Genomic DNA, 21,797 nt, shown 5'->3' with positions numbered 1-21,797 from the left:
AGGTTTATATTTTATATGTCCTTTTTAACCTCCAAATGTTTACGATTTTATCGGTAAAGTATTTCTTTTAAATTTATTTATATATATATATATAATAATAATTTTATATTATAAAAAAAATAAAGTACACTCCTTTTGGATTCTTCTTTTAATCTCAGTATAAAATTAAAATTGAAAATTTCAAGAGGCCAAATTCTAAATTAGAGTTAAAAATCATTTATCCACTTTCGTTTGTTGTACAAAATTTTATAGATAACATATTTTATGCATGTAAGTAAATATATGTTGCAATTAATTTAAATAAGATCCTTTTAAAACTTACAAAAGATCAAGAAATTATATCTGACGTAATACAGGAAATACATGAAAGGTGAATAGTTAAGTTGTCAGATAAAAATACTTTATACATGAAAGCGGGAGTTTTTTTTTTGGCTCAGTCCCCAATGTCTGATGCTTTGAAAAAGTGACTTTAATTCCTACTTCAAGTTATTATCATTTTAAACTAGTATTTATATTATTAGATAATGACATTTTCGATGTCAACTATATTTATATTATTAGATAATGACAATTTGGATGTCAACTATATTTATTAAAATGAGATTTTAAAAATATTTATGTTTTAACTTAAANTATATAGATATATTGGAATTGGTACAACAAAAGCGCATCTTTCTTCTGCATGAGCAGACATAGACCACGTCATTGCATGGTACCCTACTTTCTCTTTCCTCTGCATGAGCAGACACACACCACTACTAGCTGCGCTATCAAGTCCTTCACACCTCTCTCCTCCTCTGCAGACCAACTTTCCTTTTGCCATTTTGTAACAAAAGGGCTTAGTTTATTCGAAGAAACCGAGCTGAAGGTTTTCTTTTCTATCAGAAGGGCGTGAGTTTATTCCAAGAAACAGATCTCAGGGTTTTCTTCTTTGCCGGGGCGAAGAAACAGGTGAGCATTAAGTGTTTTCTTCGATTTGAGATTGAACCAGAATCACAGAAATCCATTTTTTTTATCCGATGAAGTAGATCGGTTCGATAGAATCACTGAAAATTACTATGACCTTTACGTTTGGAATTTGAAGTTGGGATCCAAAGGAAACTTGTAGTTCTATGCATAGGCTTCGATTTGACACCGATTTCAGCTCCCCCCCCCCCCCCCAACTATTTTCAGGTATGTATAACTTTGATATTCATTGAGCATCTCACATTTGTCTGTGTTCATGCATCTGTTGCAGCGATATTTAATTTCTCGACGATTATGATGTCTAGCGCCATGCCGATATATATGGGTTCTATGTTGATGGATGTTTAGCCTTGGATGATAATATTTCTGATTATTGTTCTCAAACTCGTTCTAATATCCGCATATCTCACCCCGCCTATTGGATCAGAGTATTGAATGATATACCGTGATCCTCCATATGATTATCTGGTAGATGATATTCTATTATGTGTATCTGTTTGGATGATATTTCTGATTATTGTTCTCAAACTCGTTCACTACTGATACCATATCACGGAGATTGAACCAGAATCACAGAAATCCGTTTTTTTTTACCCGAGAGAGAATAGAACTCTGATACTTATACAATCCATGTTCTTAGTTATTCATATTTCTCAACTTCCTGTGACTCTTGTAAATGCTATGTTATCCAAACACAAGCTAAAGCTACTCTAACTCTAATAGTGTGCAATAGTTAAAAAAATATTGTTCTTGGCATGAACAGAAGGATATCCTGTAAACTTGTTTGCTTTTCTTGGTTTGTGGTTTTATATTATGTCATTTGATCTATTTTATTACTTGTTCTCAATATCACATTTTTCTGAAATGAACTCCGTTACATTTGTTGTCGATCGCTAAAGACCAATTAGAAGATGGAGTTCCAATGACATGTCCATATACATTGGCTGCCTTCCTGATCTATTTGAAAGGGAATGGAGTACAATTCCAAATTACTGAACCGGATGTCAACCGTGGACCATGTTTTAAACATGTTGATCGAGTTTTTACTGAACAAAATAAGGATCCAAGAATTATCCAGCCACTTATTGGGGATTATCAACGTACTGGGATTTTTGTGGGAAATTCAATTAAGAGAGGAAGAATGTCAATCAATATAAACAACAAATTCTGGGGATTTTACAACTCTTGAGAACATTTGTGTTTTCAGGATTTGTAGGCGATGAAAGTGATGTGGTATCGTTTGACCCTGTGTTAGAATTAAATTATCATTTGGATGAATTACTGCAATTTTACTTGATCTAGTTTTATGCTTAGAATCTTATGCTGAAGGAGCTGAGGGAATATTATGTAGGAAGTAGTACAAGGAGTAATTTTATCCAAATTTGAATAGATTTTTCATCTTGGGTCACCTCATCCCCTTGCCGTCCTTGTTTGTTTCTCAATCCTTTTGGTTGATTCTGTCCATGTGTCTCTGATGAGAAAATCGATTAGTTTATTTTCATGAAAAGTGGAAGTATGAAAGAAAAAACCTGCCGAACCATTATTCGATTTGCAAATACATGTTATTTAATTAAAATTTTTGGGATTATACAACTTATCTCTTATATATATATGAGGTGTTGGATCAAGCAATCCACTCTATCAGAGATTTATCAGATATTTTAGACCATAAATTCACTTTTTTGGAGATGTAAGTCTGTTTTAATGTTGTACACCTTTATTTGAAGTTTTCCTTAATTTTTCAATTAGAAGTCATTCTAACACAATTGTTTGTGTTTAACTAGGAACGAAAAGTTCGTCAATGAAATTGGAGCATCATTTATCGCAGTTGCCATCATAATATGGAAAAAATGGGTGGTAAGTGTGACTACGATCACATCATACAACTAGTTTCTGTATATACAACTTTAATTTCTTTTATTGAATAAGTACTTTATTATCAATGCAAGAGTAAGAAATCAATTTAGTTGAGCTGCATACATGTTATCAAATTTTCAATATATTTGAAGGAAACAAGCAGAGATCAAATTTAGTTGCAATCTGTGGGGTTTTTCCTCAAAAGGTTCCACTGGAAATGAGATTTAATGGGAACATGTATTGCAATGTGACAACCACTTAAACATCGATAAGATATTTTATGTAGTTTCTTTTTTCTATTTGTTTTCTATACTTTTTCATTAAAATTGAATTTATTTAGTATTGTCTTGGAAAATTTTCAGCTTTATTTGAAACATGTTTTTCACTTTCGTACTTGCTAAAAAGATTTTGTTTGTAACTACAAGAACAATCAACGCTTATGCAGGAACTTCAGCGGCATACTGCGTTGTTTGGATTGGCAAAAAGATTCGTGACCATTCATTTGACAGTGAAACTAGGTAGTTTCCACTTCTATGTTTCTTGTCTTTTTTTCTTGCTTGATACGGCTCAAAATGCATGTAAAGAAAATAGGAAAATTAAGCTTTCTTGTCAGTGAAAGAAGACATAATATTCAATCTTGATACATTGTGGGTGACCGTTTTATAAATCTGTGTCAATTCAATTAACATTTAACGCAGAAAGGAGAATGACTAATGAATCATTTGATTGTTGTAAGCTGAATATGCTATTATTCAATAAAAAGATAGTGTTGGAAAATAGTAATAGAGGGTATTATAAATTTTCTGTTTGAATTTAATCAAAGTTCTAGCGAATATCATAAAACATATGTTAGCAAAAAACTTGTATAACTATCAACTAAACATCCATGACCGTTGGTTTTCTAATTGCTACTTGTATCTCTAATCTTTTTCCTTCCTTCGCATGATCCCTGCTCTGTCACTTGCTGCCGTCTAGATCACAAGATTAACTTTAAGACACCAATTAACACTAAACATTACACTAACACCAATGTGGCTTCCCAACTCGAACGAAATCAAGTGAATCCACAAATGGTTCATGATAATACCAAAAATTAAATAAAAAGTTACAATTATAACACCAAAACAACATGTTAAAGTTAGTTGAATGAAAGCGAAACTTCGTATTTACTAGTTATTATGAAAATCCACCAAAGTTCCGATGTTTTGTTTTCTTAAAAACCTTCTCTTCTTAGGAAACAAAAAAACACAAAACTTGAATGGAAGTGAAGCCAAATAAGATACAACCAACAAAAGATGCAAGGAAAAAAAATAAAGAAACCATTACAGTATAGAGACCAGAGCAACCTGTTAAACTTTTATTAAACTTTTGGTTTGATATTCATGACCATTTGAGTAACTTCTTTATTTAGTACAAATATTTATTTAATTTAATTAATACAGTAAATGAATACAAGAATAAAGTATGTAGTCTTATATTGGCCATTTCAAAAATATGTTATTCCATGTTTCACTATGTTGTTTTAATTATATTTTTGCATCCAATGCCTTGTATTTATATTTAGTTTAATTTTTTAATTTAATTCAATATAAATGAATATAAGAACAAAATAGTCATATGTTAATCGGCCCAAAAATATATTATTTGATGTTTTTTTAAGGTAATGAAATAATTGAAACCGACTTCTTTGTACTTATCTTCTCGTCATTATTTAAAGTCGATTGAATTTGACTGTCATTCTGCCATTTTTATTTTTTTTTAGTCATACTAGATTTATTTGAAACGTTGATCGATGACCTTGCCGTAAAGTCATTTTTAAAAAAATGAAGGTAGAAAGGTGGGTGTACATTGAGTCTACGTCTATCATTTTTCAACCAACAATGACTACGGGTTGCCGGATGGGACTTTGATCACGAAAACTTATCATTGACCCCACCTCTCAAACCCATGAAGTTCAACCCGTCGTATTCGATCAATTTTCAGTTAGATTGAAATATTTATGGTTTTTCTTCCATATTTTTAAATGATAAACATCATCATTGTCATGCTTATTTTTTTAAAACAGTGCGAGCTTTTTTATTTGCAAGCACTCCGGCCACAGAAAATTGCAACCGATATTACTGCATGCGCGGGAATCGATGACATCCAATGTGTGGTATTAAGGTATTATCCTCGTGGAGATTTACGTTCAGAAGTATGAGGTAATTCTATTTATATTTTTTGGTACCTTCACTTTGAATTTTACTGACTGCCTAAGATCGAATGCACATATATAATAATTGCGATCTTATTTTTATCACTTCTATTATTTAGTTAGTGCAACCTTAAATATGAACAAATATTAGTTGACTATTTGTTTGATTACATATACAAATTTGAAATGGTCCGAGACACTCCACACCTTGATAAGGGTGTCATACATTTTTAATTTAATTTACACATTTTATTCACCAACTAAAGTTGTATATCAAGATTTCAAACCAGAACAATTTCTTCTTGACATAAGTTTTTGAATTTGAATTGAAATTATATAAATGATTAATGCATTGAAATATCTACATGCATGTTGACAATAAATTTTTCTCAGAGTGATGATATCATAATTTGTGATTTAGAGTCAATGTGTTTCGAGGTTAATACTTACGACCTTTTCAAACAATACCACATAAGGAAGGTATTATATGTTATACAAATTGGAATTTTGTTGAAACATAAAATAGTTCTTTTGTTTTCCGTGATTTAATACTTAAAACTCAATAATATATTTATTTTTTTTTCCTTCTAATTTTCAGAGGTAGGATATGATGTACTACGGGGTAGCGGTGTACAAAAAAAAATGAGATATTTTTAAATTAGGCAAGTTTATAATTGCATTGTTGACAACTATATCATTTTTAGATCCAACATAGGGGATATGGTGATGAAATTTGGGAGAGTAGCATCCTAAATGCTTGATTAACAACCATTAGATCGCTATATACATCTTATCATTTTACGGTCTGGCTGTTCAGAAAACAATGCTAGAGACATTATTGGTTTGATTATTCAATATCTTAATACCAATTCTGAAAACAAGCCAACTGCAGATTTCATAGCAGATAGCTTATTAGCTATCAAATAACAACATATGGTTTAAAAAAATTTGTAGATGAAAAATTCTTTTGTACTATAAAATGCCAGACCATAAAATGCTAAGACGCATATAGCGATCTAATGGTTGTTAATCTTTGATGCTACTCTCCCAAATTTCGTCATCATATCTCTTATAGTTGGATGTAGAAGTGGTATAGTTGTCAGCAATGCAATTATAAACTTACCTAATTTAAAAATATCTCATTTTTGGTGTGCCCTTCTACCCCGTGGTACATCATATCCTATATCTGAAAATAAGAAGAAAAAACAAAATAAATATATTATTGAGTTTAACAAAAGAACTATTTTATTTTTCAACAGTATTGAAATTTGTGTAACATATAATACATTCCTTATATGGTATTGTTTCGAAAAGGCCGTAAGTATTTTACCTCGAAACACATTAGCTCTAAATCAAATATTATGATATCATCGCTGTGAGAAAAATTTATCGTCAACATGCATGTACAATGCGTTAATCATTTATATAATTTCAATTCAAAAACTTGTGTCAAGAATAAATTGTTCTGGTTTGAAATCTTGATATACAACTTTAGTTGGTGAATAAAATGTGTTAATTACATTAAAAATGTATGACACCCTTATCAAGGTGTGGAGTGCTTCGGACTATTTCAAATTTGTATATGCAATGAAACCAATATGCAACTAATATTTGTTCATATTTAAGGTTGCACTAATTAATTAAATAATAGAAGTAAATAAAATAAGATTGCAATTATTATGTATGTGCATTCAATCTTATGTAGTCAGTAAAATTCAAAGTGAATGTACCAAAAAATATAAATAGAATTACCTCCTACTTTTGATAAATCTAGTATGACTAAAAAAACAATACAAATGATCAGAATGGCGGTCAAACTCAATCAACTTAAAATAATTGACGTCAAGATAAGTACAAAGAAGTTAGTTTCAATTTCATTACCTTCAAAAAACATGAAAGAAAATATTTTTGGGTCGATTAATATATGATTACTTTGTTCTTATATTCATTTATATTAAATTAAACTAAATATAAAATACAGGGCATTTGGTGGAAAATGAATGAAAAAACATGGAATAACATATTTTTTAAATGACCAAAATAAGACTATTTACTTTGTTTTCCTATTCTTTTACTGCATTAAAATTAAATAATTATCTGTACTAAATAAAAAAGTTACTCAAATGTTCATTAATATCAAACCAAAAGTTGTATGACTTTGGTTTCTTTATTTTTTTCGTTGCATCTTTTGTTGGTTGTATGGTACGTGGCTTCACTTCCATTCAAGTTTTGTGTCTTGTTCTAAGAAAAGAAGGTTTTTCAGAAAAAGAAAGTAGCGGAACTTTGGTGGATATTCATAATAACTAGTAAATATGAAGTTTCTTTTTCATTCAATTCAACAAACGGGTGTTAATACAGTTGGTTTACTTTGGTGGATATTCATAATTGTAACTTTTTGTTTAATTTTTGGTATCATCATTAATCGTATGTTGGCTTCACTTGATTTGTTTAGTTGATAGTTATACAAGTTTTTTGCTAACATATGTTTTATGATGTTCGCTAGAACTTTGATTAAATTCAAACAGAAAATTTATAATATCCTCTATAACTATTTTCAACAATATCTTTCTATTGAATAATAGCATATTTCAGCTTAAATCAATCAAATGATTTATTACTCATTCTCCATTCTGCTTCAAATGTTAATTGAATTGACATAGATTTATAAAACAGTCACCCAAAATGTATCAAGATTGAATATAATGTCTTCTTTCACAGATAAGAAAACCTAATTTTCCTATTTTCTTTACATGCATTTTGCGCCGTATCAAGCAAGAAAAAAGGATAAGAAACACAGAAATAGAAAACTAACTGGTTTCATTGTCAAATGAATAGGCCACGAATCTTTTTGCCAATCCAAAGCAGTCTGCCGCTGAAGTTCCTACATAAGCAGTGATTTTACAAAACAAAATCTTTTTAGCACGTGCGAAAGTGAAAAACATGTTTCAAATAAAGCTGAAAATTTTCCAAGAGAATACTAAATAAATTCAATTTTACGGTAAAAGTATAAAACAAATAAAAAAAAATAAACTACATAAAATATCTATTATGTTTAAGTGCATTTATGGTCTAAAATATCTGATAAATCTCTCATAGTGTGGATTGCTTGATCAAACACCTGATATATATAAGTTGTATGATTCAGAAAATTTTAATTAAATAACACCACATCACTTTCATCGCCTACAAATCTTGAAAACACAAATGTCCTCAAGGGTTGTAAAGTCCCCAGAATTTGTTGTTTATATTGATCGACATTCTTCCTCTGATAATTGAATTTCACGTCGAAATCTCAATATGTTGATAATCCATTAAGTGGCTGGATGACTCTTGGATCCCTATTTCTTTTTAGTAAAAACTCAATCACCATGTTTAAAACATGGTGCACAGTCAACGTCCGGTTCAGTAATTTGTAACTCACTACAGCAAAAATTGTTTTTCGCAGCGGGCAAATAGGCTTTAAATACGTGTGGAAGTGTTGACTGAAGATTCTGTTTTTACTGCTCTAGTTTTCGGCACCGTGTTTTTATTTTCTTGAATACGTTTCATTTTGATTGTTTGTTTTAGAAAGCAATTTATTTTTTTAACACGTTGAGAAAATTATTTTTCGTTAAAATCACTAATGTTGGTTTTTGTAAACTAAAATTGGTTTTTTAGTGATTATTTCGCCTTGAGCCACCGCACAAATATTTATACTTGTGTTATACTTGCGCACAATTATTTCTGAGTTATGTTAGTTTAAGTTATTTATCGGTGTGTTATATTATTTCACTGCGTGTTGTGGTATTACAATATCTCGGACAACATTTAAATATGATGCACAATTTTTTTATACTTTTTATAGTTCATTGTAGGACTATCATAAATATGATTGCTACGAGAAATGAAACAAAGTTATGCTACTAACTACTAAGACCAACGTTACGAAAAATACAAGGTTTCATGTTGCAAGAGTTTTGAACATGTGGCGTTTGGCTTTGATTTAATTTTCTGAAACAACTCAACTTAAATTTGATCATGTGATGGAAAGTACACATGCATACTATGTTGATTCGAATTCTTGTGGAGTATTCTTTGACATTATTTGAATAGATTTGAAGTTTGTCCTATGAATTAAATTTTAACTGTTGTCAAAATTTTCAACTGATGTTACAATTTTTTTACGCTTTATTGACATTTGCAAAGTATTGTGGAAATGTGGAGTTATGTAGACTCACTGAACAGGTCATTTTTTCTGACCCCTACAAATTGTCTGAATATAACTGATGGACAACCCCTTACCTTGATGCCAATACTGAAGTAGTTCGGGGTGATAACATTTTGAAACTTGAAATTGCTGTGCTAAAATCCAAGTAAAATTCATATTGAATACCATTTCTTCATATTTTATGTAATTCTTCTACCTTTTGCCTTATGATGTGATACAAAATTTTTTGTTTGGCATCTAGATTCTGTGAAAGAACCAAAGCCAAAGCTCTTATACATGGTGATCTTCATCCTAGTTCTGTCATGGTTACTGCTGAATCAACTCAAGTTATACATCCCGAGTTTCATCCTGGGGTTTGGCATTGTTCAACTCTTCTTCCGGGATGGATGAACTTGTGTGGCTTTGATTCTTTTTAGTTCTGTTGAACAATGTAGGCATTTAAATCGGCTGTACAAAGTGTGAATTTTGAAAGACAATCTCAGGCTTGGAACCTCTTCTACACGAAGTTCACTGCACTCTGGGATAAACACTAGGATGGTCCTGGTGAAGCGTATCTCCCAGAAATTTATAATAATCTAACCTCCAGCTTCTGATAAAGAAAAAATATATGCACGATCTTTTCCACGACAATATAGGATTCAGTGCTGCCAAAATGATCCGGTTAGATAAAATCTTTCCCTTTTTTATGAACTGTGATCTCTGTGCCATCATTTCTTTTGTGCTTTCATACTTCTCAAATTTTCAAAAAAGAACAAGAACCTCTATGTTCAACGGGACATGCCTTGTAGAACTATCTTGAAATATTTGAGCAGTCAAATGAGACTGTAAAGATATTTATCCCTCATTTCCTATGCGTGCCTGATTTTCCAGAGTCGAATTGACCTGAGAGACTTCTGGTTGATTGTTGGCGTAGCTCACGTTGAAGATTTTGAATCGAACAAAGAGGCAAGCAAACAAGTAGATTGGGAACGCAAAGCTCTTAATTTCGCCAAGGCTCTACTCAAGGACAGGAGACAATTCCAAAAGATAGAGGAAGTTGTTTCAGCTATTCAGCTACTCTACACACGCTAAGATCTTATGTCCAACAATTGGTGAATTGCCCGGTAAGTTTTGGACTTGTTGATTTGGAGTGTTGAAGCTTGCAAACTGTATATAGATTGATAATTAATGAAACTCAACCAGATAACTCAGTTACATACAATTTGGGCTGAATATCAAGGTTATGGCTCATACATGGTAGCCAACTAATGAAAAAAAAAAAAAAAACACTTTATCTTAGGACGATGGGTCGACTACAAACCAAGTGTGTGTGGCTCTGAATTAAACAAGAATAGGATTCACACTTGATATACGGAAGTCATTTGTTTGTGTATGTGAAACCCGGAGTTGTATACTTTTTTATATTGATCGAATGCTAATCGTGACTTTTGCGTATGTAACGATATGTGACAGAATAACAGTTCATAACATGTCAAAGCTTTATTCTAAGTATAGGCAAACAAACATACATTAGGATTATAATTTTTTTTATATAAATATTCTTAACGTATGTATTTTGTCCCCAATGACTTTATACTTGGTTTATGTTTCGATGAAATAAGATGTATTTGATATTATAATATATAGTTATTTTTTAACAAGATTATAAAACACATGAAGGTTGATTAAGATTACTTTATAAGACATCGAAAAATGGAATAACGAAATATGTATATGAACATTTCTCCAGTTTGTTATAAGATATATTGTGAACATTAAAATATATATATAAAAAACATAAAACTCTCGAGATTAAAAGTATTAGTAGTTCGCTACTAATTTCTATTTCTTTCTCAAACTCTCATTCGATACTATATTTAAACTCATTTTCATCTTGACTTATTCGAGAACAAGACNTTTTTTTTTTTTTTTTTTTTTTTTTTTTTTTTTTTTTTTTTTTAACATGAATGGATTTATTTTGTTATTTTTATTTTTTGAAATTCAGGGACGAAAGGACTCGTGATATATGTTGTATATTTAAATATTTTATCTATGTAGTTTAGATTAATATAAAAATAAAATTAAATTAAATCATGAAATATTATTAAATTATATATTATTTTCACACAAAGGTCTATAAAATTCAAACCTTCTAGAAATGGGGAAATCCGGATGAGAATTTATTAAACCCAATGTTTAATTGATGACAAAAATTTGTGTGAAACGGTCTCACGGATCGTATTTTGTGAGACATATAATTTATTTGGATCATTCATGAAAAAGTATTACTTTTTATGTTAAGGGTATTACTTTTTATCGTAAATATCGATAAGGTTAACTTATCTCACAGACAAAGATTCGTGAGATCGTGTCACACGAGTGATTGATTTATTTTTGTTGACAGTGTTTTAACTTTTTTGCTCTAAAGTCTAATTAATGACCAGATTCAATGTATTAGCTGTGTAAACGGAGAATCTCATTCCTTCACCATTAATCGTGTCAAATGATCAATTATTTATTTGCAAATTCCTCTTTTTACATGCCTCCACTCAAAATGCTCTGTATATGCCCTTTCTCCACTCCACAGTGACTTTGAGCTGTCGCCGCCGCTGTTAATGCCATGGGTTTCGACGGGTTTCGGCCGCTGGACGAGAAGATATTGGTGGAGTACTTGAAGGCCACCCCTTCTCTGGCGGCGAAGCTGGGCAACCAGTTCGATGATTTGGAAATCAAAGAAGTGGGCGATGGAAATCTTAACTTCGTTTACATTGTTATTACCCCAGCAGGCTCTTTGGTCATCAAGCAGGTAGGATGATTGTTATGCTTTTGAGTTTTTAGTTTTTGTGGGATAAATTTCATGATCTTGAAGTGGGGTTCGCTTAGTTTTTTATTACTCTGTAGGATTTGATTATGGAAATAATTTTCTTTGCTTGCTGGTAGAATTTTTTTCACATTGGTAGAATCTATTGGCCCAACTTCTTGTTCTTATTGTGGTTTCGGATCATGCCCATCACAGAAAATCTAGAAACTTGGCGAAAAAACGATTACTGTGTTCCAACATGAGAGCGTCCAAAATTTTTTTTTTTTAATAACAAAACTCCGCAAGAACATGGAAGCTTGCTGATATGAGCGTGCTTTTGTAATGACATTTTGTTCTTCCTTTCTTCATATCAATTTAAGGTGCTCTGATAGTAAAATTAGGGATGAATTGAGGGAAAGGAAATGATGGTGATGCTTTTACCCGAAAAGAAATACCCCTTTTTTTTGTGTTCAAGTTTTTTAGTTATCTTATACTAGATGCACTTCTTGCATTTGAGGTATTTTCCTTTTTTTCTAGTCGTAGAATTCTCTCTCTCTCTCTCTCTCAAATGGCTGAGGTGCTAGTGCCTTAGAATCTGCGTCAGTGGCTTTTTCGAGAACTTCTATTTCCATCTTTCTTAAACTGGCAAAAATCTCTACAGGCTCTTCCGTATATTCGTTGCATAGGGGAGTCATGGCCTATGACAAAGGAGCGTGCCTATTTTGAAGCATCAACTTTGCAAGAGCATGGCCGTTTGTGTTCTGAACATGTTCCTGAAGTTTACCATTTTGACCGGACAATGTGTCTGATTGGCATGCGATACCTAGAGCCACCACATATCATCTTAAGAAAAGGATTGATTGCTGGGATTGAGTATCCATTTCTTGCAGAACACATGTCTGAATATATGGCCAAAACATTGTTCTATACTTCCTTACTTTATCTGACCACCACCAATCATAAAAGTGCAGGCAAGCCGTTGAACAACCTGAAATTCATTTTATCTTATGGTTATGTTTATACATGCATCTTAATTGTGTGATATGTATTTGGCATTACTCCTTTTGATGACCATCTTGCACAATCCCGGTAGGACATAAAAGTAATCACTACGAGAAACCAAAAAAAAAAGTTATTCTACTAACTACTAAGACCAGCTTTACAAAATATACAAGGTTTCATGCTGCAAGAGTTTTGAACATGTGGTGTATGGCTTTGATTGTCATGCATTTAATTTTCTAAAATAACTCTACTTAAATTTGATTCTGAGGAAAGTAGAACATGCACACTATGTTGATTTGAATTCTTGTGGAGTATTCTTTGTCATTATATCAATAGATTCGAAGTTTGTCCTATGAATTGAATTTTAAGCATTTTAAATGTTTCAACTGATGAAACAATTTTTTTACGCCTTACTGACAGTTGCAAAGTATTGTGGAAATGTGGAGTTATGTAGACTCACAGAACAAGTCATTTTTTCTGACCCCTACAAAGTGTCTGAATATAACCGATGGACAACCCCTTACCTTGATGCTGATGCTGAAGTAGTTCGGGGGGATAACATTTTGAAACTTGAAATTGCTGAGCTAAAATCCAAGTAAAATGCATATTGAATACCATATCTTCATATTTTATGTAATTCTTCTACCTTTTGCCTTATGATGTGATACAAAATTTTTTGTTTGGCATCTAGATTCTGTGAAAGAACCCAAGCTCTTATACATGGTGATCTACATACTGGTTCTGTCATGGTTACCACTGAATCAACCCAAGTTATAGATCCCGAGTTTTCTTTCTATGCGCCTATGGGATTTGATGTGGGAGCTTTTATTGGAAACCTGATTTTAGCTTATTTTGCACAAGATGGACATTCAAACGAGGGGGCTGATCGAAAAGTATGTTATGTCCCTGTGGTACTATTTACCAATATTTCGATCTTATTTATATAACCATCTTAATTTTGTGTGTTCCATTATACAGTTCTATATTATTTTTATGTATATACATTTTTTTCTCGTTCTCTAGGGTTTATTAGTCTATACATTTATTATCCTGTCCCTTTCTGTGTCTCTTGAACACCCGAAAACACATTTTTCATCCTGGGTTTTAGTATTGTTCGACTCTTGTTTCGGGATGGATGATATTTTGAATAATGATATCAATCAAGCATTGCTGGTTGCAGATGGCCCATGCTTACAGTAGTGATCCATGGTACATGGGTATTATGCGGAATCATGAATACAACTTTAAGATGGCTTCAAGTCTTGTTAGTCACACTTTTGATCTAAATAAGTGCGAGGTTTGCTTATGTTGAAAAATGCAGGCACTTGATTTTTTTTTTCAAGTGAACAAAGTACGAAGAAATTTTTGTTTGCATTTTCAAAGCTAATCTCTTCATACGAAAGTAGACATTTTAAATTTTGATTTCTGAATCATTTAAAGCGGATTTATTTCTTGGTGAATGCATAACCGCACCATTCAGAAAACCATGATTTCTGTCAGATTGTTTCGTGAGCATTACATATTCTCTACCATAATATAGAGTGTGAACTTGATCTACATGTGTTACGGACATAAATATTATTATGGATTTTACTAAGGTGGGCTAGGGCCCTAAACCAATGCAGTTTCAAGTGATGCAACCCCAAGCCCTTGGAAGGATCTAGATATGGGGAAATGGAATAAATCGTGAGGGGAGGGTAATTAGGAATCATTCTGTTAGTTTGTTGTTAGAAAAAATACTAGCCTAGACTAGGGGCGAGGAGTCTTCTTTTTTTTACAGAGTTTATCTCTGGGTTTATTTCAGCTTTATTTTAGTTTTGTTCATCAATTATTATATACAAATTTTGGTTGTAACAACAAGATTCAACTCAGCTGTACAAAGTGTGGATTTTGAAGACAATCTCAGAGACTTGGAACCTCTTCAACATGAAGTTCACTGCTCTTTGGGATAAACACAAGGATGGTCCTGGTGAAGCATATCTCCCAGAAATTTATAATAATCAAGACCTCCAGCTTCTGATAAAGAAAAAATATATGGACGATCTTTTCCACGACACTCTAGGATTTGGTGCTGCCAAAATGATCCGGTTAGATAAAATCTTTCATTTTTTATGAGCTGTGGTCTTCTCGATCTGTCAGAAAAGCACAAGAACCTCTATGTTCAATGGGACATGCCTTATAGAACTATCTTGATATATTTGAGAATTCAAATGAGACTGTAAAGATGTTTATCCCCCATTTCCTATGTATGCCTATTTTTCACAGGCAAATTGACCTGAGAAACTTCTGGTTGATATACAGGAGAATTGTTGGCGTAGCTCACGTAGAAGATTTTGAATCGATCAAAGAAGCAAGCAAACGAGCAGATTGTGAACGCAAAGCTCTAAATTTCGCCAAGACTCTGCTCAAGGACATGAGACAATTCCAAAAGATAGAGGAAGTTGTTTCAGCTATTCAGCTACTCAACACACGCTAAGATCTTATGTCCAAGAATTGATGAATTTTGGTATGTTTGTTGGTTTTGAGTGTTGAAGCTTGCAAAGAGGATATCAATATCACATATTCTTACTACATATATTTATATGTGAATTTTAATGGCTCAATTTGTGTTCTTTACGCGTAGCGTTGGGTAGTTTTCGACTTGATTACACTAGCTCACTTCCCTTAACAGTGCATCTTTTATCCAGAGAATGTGGTTATAACTTAATACACATTTGGAATTGAGATTCAAACTTGTTACTCTAACGTTATCCTCCAAGTTCATACGCGTACCCGTCAGCAACCTCAACAAAGGCAATACTTGGGGATCTTTTTTTCCTTTCAATTTCTTTTTTTTTTTTAATGGATTTCTTTTCCCTACGATTTCTTTCCTCGTCGTCAATCCCAAAATTGTCATTCCCCAAAAATCATATTCTTTAAACTTTTTCTAATCCCTTTTCGTAAATTCTCATTTGAAACGTTTCCTCAAAGTTCATTCCATGTATCAATCCCTTTTACTTTCACCTTACATTTTTCTACTTTTCTATATTTTCCAAGTTAAGATAGCTATGGATAAAAACCAAAGAATACTATTTTTTTGACTAATATTTATTTATTATCACACTTGAGATCAATTCACTTTTTTTAAAAAAAATAAAATAACAATAAACTATGCATAATTGCAACATTTAACAAATTATGGGGTGTTCTTATAAGAAAATTATATTTTTGGTTATTTATATCTCTGTGTTCTCAAATTTTTATTTCAGTCTACTACAGTTTTTTTTATTTATAATGTTTATCAATTTTTCCCATAAAACTAATGTGTTATTGATGTGACAACAATTTGTTCAAAAATATTTCATGGAATTGCAATTACACCATACTAAATTTCAATTTGACATATAGCAAACAAAAATCATAATCATAAATAAACAGATAAATAGATATGACGGAAAATAATAATTCTTCCTAAAAACAAAAGTTCAATATGGACCAGGAAATAAATTAATGATCTAAATATTAAACATGAAAATTTTGTGAAAATAAGTTATATTAATTATTTATTATTTATTATTTATCTATATTTATATTATTAAGTTTGAGATATTATTAACTAACTTTTGATGTCACAATATGGTTTAATAATGATATATATATATATTAATAAAATTCTAAAATTTAATGCAAATCACTATAGCTCAATGGATATAGACTGTTTAGTCTCTAAGTATCAAGTTGCATTTCAATTCCTATTTGGATTTTTTTCTCATTCTTTTTTCTATTCATTTTTAAGTCATATATCAAAATAACAGTATAATCTCTCACTATTTTTATAATTATATTATGAATTTCATTTAAATATAAATCAAATAAATCATAAAAAATATTATACAAATACGTAACATTAGCGTTGATGCATTAGTTATTATTAATGGGCAACAATTCATCATCATCATGCTTCAAAGTTGTAACATGTGGGTAAGAAAAGAATCAAGCAAAAAGCTTATACAAGCAAACGTGGGACCCACTTGTCATCGAAGGTTGACAACGTAGCTCCAATTATCGACGGTCAAAATTCACACACGTCATCCCAAACTCTTTACTCATATAAATCTCTCACACGCGGTAACCCTAAAACTTAACAGTTCATTTTACCCCTCCTCTCTCCGCTTCTCTCAGGAGTCGCCGGTCCGGCGGCGATATCTCCCCCCTCCGTCGGATATCCGACCTATGCATCCTTCCCTCTCCTCCCTTTACTGAAAACCCAAAAAAAATTGAAAAATATTGCGAAAAATCCAAAATTCTTACCCCATTGTCTGTCTACCTTTGGTCAAGTGTTTTCAATCCTGTTTTGAATTTTTTCTCTGATTTTGGTAATAAGAAAGAGGAGAGGGAAGCCATTTGGAAAAAAAATAAAAAAAAATAGAAAATTCTTCGAAAAGGAAAAAAATTAGTTCTCATAGGGTTTTGAGATGGCGGCGCCTGTTCAGATGCAGCCTCAGGTCCAGGTGGTGAATGCGGTACCCTCCGGTGGTGCGCCGTTCGTGACGTCGCTTTACGTTGGTGATCTCGACGCGAACGTGACGGATTCGCAATTGTACGATTTGTTCAGCCAGATGGGAGATGTGGTTTCTGTTAGGGTTTGTAGGGATTTGACTAGCCGACGTTCACTTGGATATGGCTATGTCAACTACGGCAACCCTCAAGATGGTTTGAATATTTCGCACCGTTGTTATAATTCGAATTTTGAGTTAATATGGGCAGTCAATCTTGTGTCTTTTTTATTAATTGTGATATTGTTCCTGGAAAATAAAAGTACTTCAAAGTTTACATTTTTTTCATCTACGCTGCTAATTACTTTGGATTCAGGATCTTCTCTTATATGCTATATATTGTGCTGTGTTGTGAATGATGATACTTGTGAGCTAATTCATTTGATTTTCCCATTGAACTTGTATACTTCACATTATCTTTTAGTTGTCAGATATTAATGTACTTGTGTTCTTTAGATTTGATGGCAATTAAACATTTGATTTTTCTTTGGAGTTGCCTGTCAAAGGTTACCACATATTGTCAAGCTTAATTGTAATAATATTTTCATGTCAATTTATTCTGTAAGAATCGGTGGATCCCTTTTTCATATTCTTTTTCTGTCAACAAATTCCTTTTTGATGACAGCTGAGAGAGCAATGGAGGAGCTTAACTTCACTCCTCTCAATGGAAAGCCGGTTAGGGTAATGTATTCTCATCGAGACCCTAGCATACGTAGAAGTGGTGCTGGAAATATCTTTATTAAGGTTTGTTTTTCTATACATCCGTCTGAATATTCCTTTACATGCCTGCATAGCACATCATGGTGTTACAGGCTGTGAGGTTCATACGATTACCAGTACATGTTAAGATGCAATTGGTTTCAACAGAATTTGGACAAGGACATCGATCATAAAGGTCTTCATGATACATTTTCTGCATTTGGGAACATTCTCTCTTGCAAATTGGTTACAAATTCTTCTGGTCATTCAATGGGCTATGGCTTTGTGCAATATGCTGGTGAGGAATCTGGTCAGAAGGCTATCGAGAAGCTCAATGGCATGCTACTGAATGGAAAACAAGTCTATGTGGGACCATTCCTGCGCAAGCAGGAAAGAGAGATGTCGGTAGACAAAACAATATTTAATAATGTGTTTGTGAAGAATTTATCTGAATCAACAACTGAAGAAGATCTTAAAAAGACATTTGGTGAATTTGGATCTATAACTAGTGCGGCAGTGATGAGAAATGAAGATGGAACATCAAGATGCTTTGGATTTGTCAACTTTGACAATGCAGAGGATGCTTCTAGAGCTGTTGATTCTCTAAATGGCCTGAAATTTGATAATAAAGAATGGTATGTTGGAAGAGCTCAGAAGAAATCTGAGAGGGAAATAGAATTGAAACATCGTTTTGAGCAGACTGTAAAGGAAACAGTCGACAAATCCCAAGGACTAAACCTGTATATCAAAAATCTTGATGATAGCATCAGTGATGAGAAGCTCAAAGAATTGTTCTCTTCATTTGGATCGATAACATCATACAAGGTTGGTGGACAATTCATGAATTTGGTTGGAAAATGTGTTTTGTTGATATTTAATCCTCTGGTATTCTCTGGCTTACTGAATTTGCTCTAATCTTATTCAGGTGATGCGAGATCCCAAAGGCATAAGCAGAGGGTCAGGATTTGTAGCATTCTCCTCACCTGATGAGGCCTCTAGAGCTGTGAGTTTACTTGTGTGCATTCTCATATTTTGTTACCTTCTCACTTAATTATCTTATTTCAATGTTTTTTTAGCTTTCTGAAATGAATGGCAAGATGATTGCTAGCAAACCTCTTTATGTTGCGCTTGCTCAAAGGAAGGAGGATAGAAGAGCACGTTTGCAGGTATTTGTTGGTTGTTCTTTGAACTTATGACGTATTGTCTAGGAACATTGAAACTGAAAATCTGAAGGCTCAATTATTGACTCGTTGGCCTGATAGATTGTTGTTGTTCTGTACTGCTGCTATTTTCTTTCACCATTTTTGCAAAACTTTTTTAGTTCTTCCCTGAGCAGTTTGTATTTGTTTCTCCATTTCTATATTGTTCAGCTTTATACTTGTAACTTTTGTATTACCTTGTGAATGATTGGATGAAAATATTGATTTTCCCAATCCTTTTATTCAGGCTCAATTTGCTCAAATGAGGCCGATTTCTGTCATGCCTACTGCCACTCCTCGCATGCCTATGTACTCCCCTGGTGGCCCTGGCTTAGGGCAGCAAATATTTTACGGACAACCTCCGCCCGCCATGCTCCCACCCCAGGTAATTATATTTTCATATGATATTTGGTTCGAGTAATTACATTTTCGCATGATTCTTGGTTTATGGAGTCTGATATTTAGTGGATATTACGTATCGGAAAAGAAGTATTGGATAACACAGCGTGTTTGAAACTAATATTGCAAATACTTGAGGTTGTTGGTGATAGGAGGGGGTGATAATATTACTGGTAAGTAGAAAAATTGTTTGTCATTGAAAACTATCTTGCAACTGAATTTGAATGGTAGATTTTTTCATGAAATATTCCAACTGGTATCAGCTCCTGATTAGACCATGTGTTCGAAATCTTTATAATGAATGTCATGCCATGTCTTTCTTGTCAGCCTGGATTTGGGTATCAACAGCAGCTTGTTCCTGGTATGAGGCCTGGTGGGCCTCTCATGCCGAATATGTTTGTGTCTATGGTCCAACAAGGGCCTCAAGGTCCACGTCCTGGTGGTAGGCGTGCCAATGGTGTTCCTATGCAACAAGGCCCACAGCCTGTTCCTGTTATGCAGCAGCCGGTTTGTACCCTTTGACTCGTGTCTTTTCCCCTTTATTTCTTAACTTCTCATTTGTTTATTCTCTGCAGATGCTTCCTAGGGGGCGCGGCTATCGCTACCCCCCTGTGCGTAGCATTCCTGATGTATCTTTGCAAGGGATGGCTGGAAGCATGATTCCTGTCCCTTATGAAATGGGTGGCATGCCGTTGCGTGAAGCAGGAATCTCTCAGCCCATTCCAATTGGCGCGTTGGCATCTGCTCTTGCAAATGCTTCACCCACAGAACAGAGGACGGTGAGTATGGCCACGTGTCTCGTCATTTACATGTTATCATCGTATAATTTTTGTACTCTAATTGTGAAATATTAGTTAGTTTATACAAGGATTATAGAATGTCCTTTAATTCAAGTGCGCAACCATATGACATTTCAAGTCATTTCTTGTTAGTCTTTTTCCATTGAAGGAGTTGGTGCGCCAAAAGGTTTTCTTTTTCCCCTTAAGCTGTTCTGTCTATATGGCATGGCTTTATTTCTTATTGCTTTGAATTCAAGCCAATCTTTTAGACTGCATATTTGAGTATATTTGATTTCTTGGTTAAGATTGTGCACGCAAATATAGTCATTTAGTCGATAAACCCTTCATAAGCAGCTTGGCTTTGCCTTTATTTATCTCATGATGTCCTTTGATACGGATGAGTTTGGTTTTTTGGTGTACATAGATGCTTGGTGAAAATTTGTATCCACTCGTGGAACAATTGGAACCAGAAATGGCAGCCAAGGTGACAGGCATGCTATTGGAGATGGATCAGACTGAGGTTTTGCACTTGTTGGAGTCACCAGAGGCTCTTAAGGCTAAGGTTGCGGAGGCTATGGATGTCCTGCGGAACGTGTCTCAGCAGCAGGCTGGCAACCCTGCCGACCAATTGGCTTCTCTGGCTTTGAATGATTGACTTGGTTTGAAGAACATTGTCGTGGTAATGTGTCAGTTAAGTTCAACTGGTTTAGTTTATACTTTTGATGCGTGAGAGTTGAGACTTCAAAATTTGGGATTTTCTATGCCACCTTGGATCCATTTGTTTGTTTGCAAGTTGAATACTTGAATGCGTGGATGTGGAACCTTTATTGTCTGTGTTTTCTTTTTCCGTTATTTAACCTACCGATTTTGGACTTGATTGGTTGATGGGTTTAATTTCTTTTTTATCATTGCTTGTTCTTAAGGGTTAAGTCCGATTGTTTACTGTCGATTTGCCTTCTGAAAGCTCTAAAATGCGTCACAATTCATATTTAGTTTTAAAAAATAAATATTTTGTAATATCTAAATATCGTCACAATTCATATTTAGTTTTAAAAAGTAAATATTTTGTAATATCTAAATATGGTAGTAAGATTTTTTGGCTTTTTATAAAAAAAATCTTGTGAATTCAGATATAGATAGCATATTCTTTAGGATGTTGGATGGAATAAACATATGTTTTG

The 21,797-nt window shown here is 33.1% G+C and overlaps 2 protein-coding genes and 1 long non-coding RNA gene across 3 annotated transcripts; all 3 read left to right on the top strand.

Moving 5' to 3' along the window:
* Positions 1-3,267: 3,267 nt before the first annotated feature.
* Positions 3,268-10,505, top strand: LOC140956817 (uncharacterized). Its single transcript, XR_012171538.1, has 2 exons — positions 3,268-3,341; positions 9,466-10,505. It is a non-coding gene; the product is annotated as an uncharacterized lncRNA (long non-coding RNA).
* A 1,190-nt stretch (positions 10,506-11,695) lies between these two features.
* Positions 11,696-15,621, top strand: LOC140957008 (methylthioribose kinase-like). The gene is made up of 6 exons (XM_073414042.1): positions 11,696-12,009; positions 12,665-12,974; positions 13,426-13,600; positions 13,697-13,898; positions 14,878-15,092; positions 15,307-15,621. Exons 1-6 carry the CDS (start codon positions 11,824-11,826, stop codon positions 15,479-15,481), a joined length of 1,263 nt encoding a protein of 420 aa, XP_073270143.1. The 5' UTR covers positions 11,696-11,823; the 3' UTR covers positions 15,482-15,621.
* A 1,493-nt stretch (positions 15,622-17,114) lies between these two features.
* On the top strand, positions 17,115-21,524 carry LOC140957007 (polyadenylate-binding protein 2-like). Its single transcript, XM_073414041.1, has 9 exons — positions 17,115-17,697; positions 18,166-18,284; positions 18,408-19,064; positions 19,165-19,242; positions 19,316-19,405; positions 19,686-19,823; positions 20,165-20,344; positions 20,413-20,616; positions 21,041-21,524. Exons 1-9 carry the CDS (start codon positions 17,460-17,462, stop codon positions 21,269-21,271), a joined length of 1,935 nt encoding a protein of 644 aa, XP_073270142.1. The 5' UTR covers positions 17,115-17,459; the 3' UTR covers positions 21,272-21,524.
* Positions 21,525-21,797: the final 273 nt, after the last annotated feature.

This window comes from Primulina huaijiensis, chromosome 14 (assembly GCF_012295235.1).
Source record: "Primulina huaijiensis isolate GDHJ02 chromosome 14, ASM1229523v2, whole genome shotgun sequence".
Taxonomy (NCBI): domain Eukaryota; kingdom Viridiplantae; phylum Streptophyta; class Magnoliopsida; order Lamiales; family Gesneriaceae; genus Primulina; species Primulina huaijiensis.
The sequence above is the reverse complement of the archived record's forward strand: the minus strand, read 5'-3'. Positions and strand labels throughout refer to the sequence as shown.